At 44.3% G+C, this 11021-nt stretch overlaps 1 protein-coding gene across 1 annotated transcript in view; it reads right to left on the reverse strand.

Annotated features, from left to right (window-relative positions):
• The window catches only part of T265_02627 (hypothetical protein), a gene marked incomplete at both ends in the record, with an annotated part of 31246 nt that extends 23642 nt beyond the window's left edge, over window positions 1-7604 (reverse strand). Inside the window, one exon of the mRNA XM_009166925.1 lies at window positions 7560-7604. Within this exon, the coding sequence (XP_009165189.1) occupies window positions 7560-7604 (45 nt within the window). The remainder of the gene's footprint in view (window positions 1-7559) is intronic.
• Window positions 7605-11021: the final 3417 nt, after the last annotated feature.

The raw sequence follows: 11021 nt of genomic DNA on the forward strand, positions 1-11021 counted from the left end.
ACGATCTGTTGTGAAACGTTTGCTAATGAAGATTAGTCTAGAATGGACTATCAGTGCCCAATACAAACAAGGTTGGATGGCAGGTTTTTGGCAAGTTACTGTTTGTGAAGTGACATCATCCGAGCCTGAATGCGAACAGCTCTGTGATTTCTAATTAATGGCTCATGAGATGAATTTCCCAGAATTTAGAGGTATAGGTAGGCAAGGAAGAAAAGCGATGTCTGCGCATCTACCGGGATCTTTCCTCCCCTAAGTGAAGCCAGTCGCTTCTGAAAAGCCGAGAAGCACTGTGTAGCCGTCCCAATCTTACTGGAGGTTTTCAGCAGTGCGCAACTCAGGAAACTCAAGGGGAGTCTTGAACTCGTGCGAGTTAATCACGCTGCAGGCCAAGCGTCTAAATATCCAAACTGACAACCAGGAGGACGCGGGTTTGAGAATTCTCGGGGTATTGGCAGATGCGCACAGCGGACTATTCCCAATATTTCTGAAACAGCTGTACGGTACTTCTCGTCTCCTCAACGCGAATGGACTTCACTTACAGTAAAAAAATCTCTCGAGAATCCCGAAATCTCCTCACAGTATCAACCGGAAAAATCTGCCAACCTTACGATCCCAAAATGATGTTTGGCATCAAAATAATGCAACTTGACATTTGTTTACCAATGGGATAGAAATATGTTTAAATCCACCTTATTTTTTGACCGCTTTACTTCGTCAGCGAAAATTCCAAACTGGTTTATCTGCTTTTGCCACGACGGGTGTTTTGCAGCTGAAGGTTTCGTAGACTTCAATGGGGGTGTGAAGTTGGTCTTTTCAGAAGTACACCAATGGATTTTCGCTCAAATGTACACAGCGTTTGAACCATTTACGTGCATTTACGTGCCAGCGGAAATTCTTTTCATACGCGCGTTACGTTTTGACGATGCGTTCAGTCGCTGCAGACAGCGAACACCTAGACGAATTGTGAGACGTGCATTACGCTGCAACTAGTGAGTAGCATGTTATTTAATAATATTTCATCACGTATGCTAGGTTTCAAAAGACAGTTTTCATCTCACGTAAAGGGAGGTATATTAGACCGATTGTGTCTTATCATGTGTCTCACAACCGTACCTGTACCAGCTTTTATAAGACCAGCAGGAGGGGAATAAATGAGTAACTGACGGCGCGTGAGCTGAAAACTTGCTGTCATGGACAGAGCCTTCAACGAAGGTGGGACAGGTTGTCTGAGATGAACTTCAAAACACACTGGCCCAAATGGCTGTAGAAACAGGAAAAAGTTGTTCCTCTTTGATCAATAGGTTTTGTTTAATAAACATAGCTATTTTATATGACGTGGAATTACATTTCAACCGGATTTACACTGCAGTCTTGTCTTTGTTGGGCTGGATAATGATAATCAAATTACTAACATTTGTTTAGCCGGGCATTGACAAATCGACTTACTTCAATGACTTCGAGGCGTGAACTTCTGAATAACAACGGGCCTGCGTGGTGTTCCATCTCTCGAGAATCCCGAAATCTCCTCACAGTATCAACCGGAAAAATCTGCCAACCTTACGATCCCAAAATGATGTTTGGCATCAAAATAATGCAACTTGACATTTGTTTACCAATGGGATAGAAATATGTTTAAATCCACCTTATTTTTTGACCGCTTTACTTCGTCAGCGAAAATTCCAAACTGGTTTATCTGCTTTTGCCACGACGGGTGTTTTGCAGCTGAAGGTTTCGTAGACTTCAATGGGGGTGTGAAGTTGGTCTTTTCAGAAGTACACCAATGGATTTTCGCTCAAATGTACACAGCGTTTGAACCATTTACGTGCATTTACGTGCCAGCGGAAATTCTTTTCATACGCGCGTTACGTTTTGACGATGCGTTCAGTCGCTGCAGACAGCGAACACCTAGACGAATTGTGAGACGTGCATTACGCTGCAACTAGTGAGTAGCATGTTATTTAATAATATTTCATCACGTATGCTAGGTTTCAAAAGACAGTTTTCATCTCACGTAAAGGGAGGTATATTAGACCGATTGTGTCTTATCATGTGTCTCACAACCGTACCTGTACCAGCTTTTATAAGACCAGCAGGAGGGGAATAAATGAGTAACTGACGGCGCGTGAGCTGAAAACTTGCTGTCATGGACAGAGCCTTCAACGAAGGTGGGACAGGTTGTCTGAGATGAACTTCAAAACACACTGGCCCAAATGGCTGTAGAAACAGGAAAAAGTTGTTCCTCTTTGATCAATAGGTTTTGTTTAATAAACATAGCTATTTTATATGACGTGGAATTACATTTCAACCGGATTTACACTGCAGTCTTGTCTTTGTTGGGCTGGATAATGATAATCAAATTACTAACATTTGTTTAGCCGGGCATTGACAAATCGACTTACTTCAATGACTTCGAGGCGTGAACTTCTGAATAACAACGGGCCTGCGTGGTGTTCCATGTAGACTTCAGATACCACTACTGGGTCACTTGTGGGTCCCCGGTTTCTGTGACTCAAGTATAAGGCAGTTAGCTTGTTTCTCCGGCGGTCTCTTATCTACTTGAATAGCAAATTTTTGTTTTTTTTCCCAGACAAGATAAAAAGTTCTTGGCTTACTTTCGTATTTTTTATTTACAGTGGCTCCATATTTTACGAAATGCCAGCTCATGTTCTATGTCATCCATAGTTATCTCTTGGAAAAATAGTTGAGACCACTTTTCCGGAATACGCCGAATCCTCTTAGGTAGCTGGGTGCACATCGGTGCCGCTTGAAATATAGACCACATAATTGGGTCATCAACTTAGGCATAGGCTGTTCACAGGAACCGTCTATAAAAATCAAGAGTCGTTTTCGTCTCATTATCACTCCTCTGAGGGGAGAGTGGCGTTTATGAGGTTAGTTGACGGACAGACCGTATTAGCGTCATTCAATTTAACTGAACGTTTTTTAATGAAAACTATAAACCAGCAAGATGGAGGGTTTGAAATCCCTAGATTTTCAGCGGCGGATGAGCAGTATACGCGTCACGGTGTCAAAGACACGAAAGAAGCAAAAAATGGTTAATGGAAGCACTAACACTCACGGACAATCAAAGAAGACTGTGCTAAGTCGTTGACACAGAATACCAGGGCGAAGCGCCACGCTGAGCTGGATAATGTTGTCTCTTGAAAATAAGTTACTTCAAAATGAACCTGCTTACGAACTTTTCCACAAGCGTGAAGAGTGTAAGTAGTGCTAACTTGATGACATCCCTACATGTTGTGGCGACCCTATCCTTTGTGTACATAGTAGCTGCCGACTCTCTTCATGTCATCCGAGGAGATGCGAAAGCAAGCTTTACAATGCTTTTACAATGCCTTCGGTCAAACAGCTCAACTGGTAGGCATGAATATTATATGCGCATGAAGGAGCTTCAGTCAGGGGTGAGTGAAGCTGCATAGACATTGGCTAGTGTTCGGGCTGCGCATTGGTCTGTCACTGGATCGCCCTTATAAATGAAGTGACTGTTTCCTTCTCCACTTAGACTTGTGGTACCGGAGTTAAATTTGTTGCATGTTCATGCTCATGTTAGAAACTGCGTCCAATTCTGCCTTTGGTCGGACTTGGATGAGGCAGTGATTTCCCTAAGGACCGCTATGCAGTCCTCAGAGTCTTTACTACGGAAAGTTTGGAATACTGACCTCAGGTCTTTCATCTTCGGTTCAGCAACTCGCAGCAATAGTGTGAGAACGCTTTTGTTTTTCTGAAGGTATAATTAAAGAGGCAAACAGCCTGAAGACTATAGGAACCTGTTGTGCCATCTCATATTTTAAATTATTAGGGAACCAGTGGCGTGGGACCATCCACTTTATGAAGTTCGGATGGCTTCTTGTGTCCACAAAACAGTCCTAATATTATCATAGTATAACTCATACAGATAATTAATAATAATAATGTCAGGCGAAACCTCAGACCTTATAAACATGAATGGACTGCCAATAGCTAGGATGGGGTTGATTCGCAGCAGCCTATTCAGATCCTGGTCGGACGGTGGAATGCTAGTTCTATCGTCCTGATTTGGATGAGCCTAGAAGTACGGAGACTAGACCGAAGCTAGGAGGAGAAAAATGTTCCAGCTAATTGCAGGGTCACTGGCACTTTTCAAGGTCATGATGCTGGAATGTGTGAGATTGAGTAACGATTGCAGAAAATGATATCTGAATATCATTTTTATCAGGTAAAGCTTGAGGACATTCAGCGAACAAACTGTTTTTCTGAGGTAAAGAATAAGAAAGAGGGCTGATATATATATATATATAATATATAGAAGAGGATGTCGATTAGAAAAGTTTAAGCATATCTGAGACAGCCATGACGAACTAGGTCATACCCCCGCGATCCCAGAGGTGGCGAGGTGGCAAGACCTCCTTGGAGGTCTCTTTAAGCACAGGGTTCTGAGGTATTGGTGACAACGGCTGGCAGCGTATAGAAGTATCAATGGTCAAGGTAATTTATTGGTTATTGACCAAGTGGCTGCTGACATGTTTTGTTACCGAATAGGGAAAATAATTACTGCGCGATTGATTAGTTACCTTTTGCTCACCCACAGGCGTGCATATAGCCTCAAAAGTGCATCTCTTACCTCTTGAGTTGATCCGCTGACTGGGAGTTCTCTTAAACGGTTCAAGTAGACGCAATTTATAAAGTCGATTGCCCAGCTCGGCCAACAGATCAACATTTGTCTGATCAATGATCACTGTTACTGTTCACCCCAACCAGGTCTCTTTAGGGATTACAGGGCATATAGATAAGCGAGGTACGATTTAGGCTATTTCTGAAAAAACTTTATTTGACTTACTGGACAAGGTGTCATGCACCATAGGGTCCTTTCATGGGTTATGTTAAATTGGAAGCAAGTGTGGCAAGAATGTCACTAATAGAACTGTGAGCTTCTTGTGGGTAGTACTAGGTGGGTATGTATGAAGCTCGAGTGCCCCGCAGATTGCGCATTTTGTATTGCGTGTAGGTGCAAGAGGAAGAACGCAGATGTGTATTGCTTGGTATGAAGTTACCCACGCTGTTGACAGAAAAGGCTGGTTCAAGCATTAGACAAGCCATGCTATCGAACATACGGAGCTGGACGTGAGTGGCAGGGGTCGAGGTTGTGAATACGTTTCAAAAGGCTTTCACTTGGACCAGGGAGTATGTTGGTGGCCCGCGTCTTAGTTTTCCGATCCGCAGATTATGAATTGAGAAAATTTTGGAGGTGTTAAGACAACAGTTGATGGGCGCACAATGGAGACATAATAGTCTCTAGCCACGGTGGTGCCGCCTCCAGGGGACCACATGGAGATAGAGCTACATTCAGATAGGTGGAACAAGAAGCCACAATGAGGCAGCCACAATGAGGTGTAAATGTGTAAGAATAGGACCTGGAGAGTGGAAGAATACAAATCCTTTTTTGTCTGAGGTGTCAGAATTGCTTTTTTGTAGGAGTAGGTATGGTACTGGGATCGGTATGCGAGAGGAGGATGCTGTTTGTCCTTCGCTAGGGCAATAGGGGAGGGACTAAACAGCGATGACCTGTGAAGCAGAACGTTGACAAGTAGGTCACAAACTTCTATATTTCGTTGGAGGGTGGGAGGAAGATTTCCTGGACCTACGTACATTAAAGGAGGGAGATGGCAAGCAAGGTGGTAACACCTTGGTTTCACTCGACAAAGCCCTTTGGCAGCGGCAGCCTCGGGATACAGGCGAAAGTTACGCTGGGCATTAAAAGCCTTCCAGGAAAGCAACTCGAATAAATTATATTGAGGTCGTGCTGGTGAACGGAATGTGATCGTGAAGGGATTTTCGATTATGATGATGAACCTTTTGCAGAAGCGCCGCATGACGTAGATGAGAATCGTGGCAATCCACCGAGATCAGTTGGTTTGAGCCAATGAAGCCGCTTCAAACAAGTCCTGGGTTAGCTGACTGCTATATTAATAGTAATAGATTTATTTCCTAACTTGTTCGGATCATGCCGATTGATGCACGACTAGGTCGTTACAACCTGAACGCGGCCGGCAAAAACAAAATGGGCGGGAAGGTGCAACCATGCTTGTAAATAAAAAACAGGTTGTTTGTCGGAAACAAAAGACAAGAACAATGGGCATGGGTTGAGGTTAGATCAATGGTATAAACTTAAACCGAAAATAAATGCATGTCATGAGGGGTCTTGGGCCGTTAAGCAAATGGCCAGGAACAAAAAAAGGAAAATTGAGATGGAGATGGAAGAATTAGAAGTGAAGACAGGTGGTTAGTTTCGTCTCAATATATGGTTTGCATTGAAACTAAGTAGGTTCACTTGTGTTACTAGTGTAGAGAAGTCAGGTCTAAAGGATAGATAGTGCCAATGCATATGGCCAAACGAACACCGCATATGAAGTTAAAATTGCGGAAGACGCAAACCGAAATAGCGCAAAAATCAGGCTGTTTAAACTCGAACGAAGTGTTTGTCGGGTTAGGATGAAAGCGTCCCAGAGATGGTTGGAGCCAAGTGAAAACTTTACTCGTGGTTGAAATTACAGTTTTGAGTATGTGACAGGCTGCGTCGATATTCTGAAGAAAAAAGTTAAGGGAGCGCCACCACATTGGCAGTGATGGTATGGCAGTGCCAGTCCCTTATTTCACTTACATACTTCGGTTCATGGACACCCTCATAGAGGTCGCCAAGGTTGCTTCAATTGAAGAGAGGATACGCATTCCTGTAGCAGCTACATCTGGGCTAGACGAGGCGATTTACACGGATAAATTTGGGCTGATGAAGAGTAACGGATAATTTTCTTTCAGTCGGAGGACCATGTGAGTATAGGCCGGGAACCATCCAAATTGAATGGATAGCGGTTGTACGGGGTGGCTGGGCAACTACAGCCGAATATTGAAACTTTGGAGTGGGGGAATAAGGATGGAATAGCATGAGAGTAGTAGCGTTTGGTTATTACCAGGAGGCATCAGATAAAAAGGTGTCAATGGAGAAATTTAAAATAGGATGGCAGCAAGCTAAATGAACCCAGGAATGAGTGGATGCTGGACGGGTAACCTCTGGTGACATTAATTTAGAAGCGCTTCGCTGGCCTTAGTTGATGCTTCAGTAAAAGCCAAACTATTATTTGACAGATCTTTCGCTTCCCTAAGCAATTTCGAGGCGAGAAGAATTGAAACGCATTTCCTCGGTCTCGACAACCGTTCTCTCCAGGAGCACCAAAAGCGCTTCATGACCTCACTCTTCAAGGACACAGACTGTAAAGCAATTCTCAATGAAGCAGTTAAGTCAGCAGTGAGCACCAAAATCCTCACTTACACCACAGACTTCGAAAGTACGGTTTTGCACGCTGCTCATACTACCGGGAGGAAGATCGCCATAGGGACACTAAGGAAACATCCATTCAACTCCGAGTCATTCTGTGCCTAAAATCCTCTTACGATCGGCCGCCTCGAACTGTCCGTCTCCGCTTCATTAATTCATCCGAGGAGTCAGCCTGACACTCAGTATTCTCCTAGCTCCCTTCGTTCAACTTTCTGCATGTCAGTTCACACACCTGTTTGAGTTCTTCCTCAGTCGCATTCTTGACGTACGCATGCATCGCAGTGCACCCTTTTTATACTGCAGCTAAAATATATCGACCACCCAAACATACAATATTCCCCCTCCCATTTATGTGTCTCTCACCCTCTTGTATCCCTCTAGCCCCACAACGGTTCAGTTTGTCTCGCTAGTTGCCAATCGCTTTCAACAAACTAATCGTCACTGGCATACATCTTAAATAGCCGTGCCCGTATCAAGCACAAAATGTTTATTTCTTTAGACATGTTTTCCTCAGGTCACCTTACCCGATACTGGCATCAGTGGATGGTATCAGTGATACCAAAGAATAAACAACGCTGGTGTGCGACAAATAACTTGAACTTGATTTTTACGAATGGGCGCCCCATGGTTGGTGAGGTCAAAATATGAAGTGAATGTGCTGCAGCCACCCATCACCTTAGCTTCGTCAACTGGCCACGGCTCTAAGACCCGTGCCGTGAGAACCATCACCGCTACATCACAACCAGGATCCTGGAAGAGCTCCAGTCTAAGCTCATTTCCCAGCCCTCTCTTTCGTCTCGGCCTAATCTGGAAGCTACTTATCTAGAACAATGTCTCAGAATCTTTTGAGCTTCGCAAACCCAACAGCAGTGATAAGACGCTCAGCCTGCGACAAGCGCTAGGAACCCGCCAAAGCTGTTGTTCCGATATCTACGACTACAGGGGTGGGGGAGCCTCGTTAACTCTGCCTAACAACTCTTGATGGACAGCCATCATCAATGAAACTTGAAGTATTCGTCAACTTTATCGGATGGTGTCAGCGCCCTTAAAAGCACTCGTCACATACCTCTCATAAATACAAAGGACATCCTAACTGCATCCGTCAGTTGATTTACTCTACGGTTCTTTCATTTTACAAACAGGGGACCATGCGCTCCATGTTTAAGAGCGAGAGCGGTGCAACTGTAGCACTTATAGACAAGAAACTACCGTCCGTTTCATATAAACTCGTAGGGTGGATCACAAGTCGATCCCTGCAGTTCTTCGTTCGGTTCAGTCGGCCTCTGTCATTCTTTCTTTTCCGTTCATGTTCATTCGGTCCAACAGACCTATTTGCCAACATCTTGAATGTCACTGAGATCAGAAAGCAGTTGAATCAAAGCTCCAATTCTGAGGCATCCCCGAGAGGCTCTTTCTGTTCACTCTCCTTCATACCCAGCCTGTGAAGCAGCATTTTGTCAGTTCCACACCATTTGTGGATTTCCTCGAGGACCGGTTGTTGAACCCAAGTTCTTTATCAGTTCCGTTACAAGCTCTGAATATGTCCTCCTTCCCGACCTCGACCTCCCCTCTATGACCACCGAATGCCGTATCTGATGGACCTGCTAATCCTCCAAGCAGGGAACATCACCTAGCCCTTTTAAATATGCACCCGCTTTGGCAAACCAGAGGAATGTCGCCCACCTCACGCTCATCATCTGCGTGCCAAACCACGACCGACAACAAGCCGTTGGAATCCGGATCACATGAAGCAACCCCTGTTGTAGTGCCTTTGTTTCTAAAAAATGTCCATAAACCTACCACCTTCTATATAGTTTTTTCGTCTAAAAGCGAAACACCTACCGAAGGTTGGCAAGCGTATCCCCGAGAGGATCCACTGGAAGCCATCACACTCCACATAACTGATCTTACCAACGGAGTAACCGTCACGCAAATGTGTGCCCCATCTGCCACCGCTGCCTACTGGTGTTATCTCGTCTACCTCTGCGTGAGATTTTATTCAGTCTGAAGTCTCCATTAGGGTGTTATTTACCGCAGGTTTCCGTCTGTACCCACACACCATTATATATATACATATATATATATAATTATATAATCGTACTCATAGTGAAAATAGCTTGTTCATACATAAAATTTCGGTATTTGTACCGTCTGATCATCAGTGCGAGGAGAGAATCCCACATTTATTTTTTGTCCTGGCCACCGTACGAATCTTTGCGCAGATGTGTTCTCTGGTAATCCGAGTTCCCAAGCCTTTAGCTTTCTATCGCGCATATAACTCCCCCAACCTGCAGGTGGACCTGGTTGGATAAGGCCATCTCATTTTTCAGAATTTTTATCGCATATTAGTAGCTTTGAGCGCTGTTTCAAGTGTTTCGGATATTTAAGTATGTATTCAAGGATGAGAAGGAATGTGTAGTGGTCTGGCAACCCAACAAGTTAGTTTACCACGAGTGTGTGGCAAAGAAATAAAAATACTTGCGCTATGTTGGGTATACAAAAATAAAGAGGTCAGATGGTACAGACTCACTAACAATTATTCTCTTTAAAATAGTTCGTCGTTGGCCCAGGTCAGCGAATAGACAATAATCCAATTATGTTGGTCCAGAGGTCTTCTTCTGAACAGTTCCCACATATAATAGATTCCGAAGATGTCTGAAATTGTTTGGTACCAGAGTTAATACATGAGACTCGCGAATGTCCGCTGCAAGCGCGAGCGAAATCAGAAGAGAGAGGCGAAGCGCGTGACCACGCTTGTATTATGTGAAATTGTACAAGTGCGCGTTTTTGTAGTTTTTCGTATTCAAACAAAAAACGATTGTGCAATTCATGAAATACGTAGTGTTATAATGGAAGTAAAATAAAGGTACAAACCACCACACTACTCCCCCACTAGAGCGTTGACTGTGAAAAGAGCAAACGCTAGAATAAATAAAGTAACGAATCACAAATTTTCTCACTTCAAGTTTCCTACTCAGCTAAGTGCTTAGGGAAACGGACGCGACGTCCGGAACGACTAGTGGAAGGAGTGAGGTTGGCGGGTGGGATATCTTGGGTAGGTGTGGGTGTTGTTGGGATAGCAGGATTGCTGGATGTGGTCGTGGGTGCTTCAATGTAGGCAGGTCTCGGACGATCAATGGAGACGGTATCATGGTTTCCGCTTCTCTCTAAAACAAAGTATTTGGAGCGACGTTCGATAACCCTGAAGGGGCCATCATAACAGGGTTAGAGGGGTTTCCTCGTTGCGTCATGTCGGACAAACACAAAAGATGTAGAAGAGAGATAGCTGAGATGTGTTCTGTTCGCGTTGATCGTCTGGTCGGTGTCGCACGAAGTTTGGACATGTGTTGTTTCAGTCGGGAGACGAATGTAACGAGTGATCCAGGCTGTGTGCCAGAATGGGAAACTAGTTGACCGGGTAGACGTGGAGTTGTGCCGTATACCAGTCCCGCTGGGGAACAGTGAAGATCCTCCTTAGTAGTGGAGCGGAAAGCAAGCAAAACGAGAGGGAAAGAAGAGGACCATGAAGAAGGGTTCATTTGGGCAGTCAATGCAGCTTTGAGGTATCGATGGAAACGCTCAACCAGACCGTTGGAACAGGGATGATACGCGGTAGTCGATATGTGATGGAAGCCGAATAGTGTAGAAAACTCACGGAAGAGATTACACTGAAATTGTGAACCGCGATCGGTAG

Source organism: Opisthorchis viverrini (genome assembly GCF_000715545.1).
Source record: "Opisthorchis viverrini unplaced genomic scaffold opera_v5_33, whole genome shotgun sequence".
Lineage (NCBI taxonomy): Eukaryota > Metazoa > Platyhelminthes > Trematoda > Opisthorchiida > Opisthorchiidae > Opisthorchis > Opisthorchis viverrini.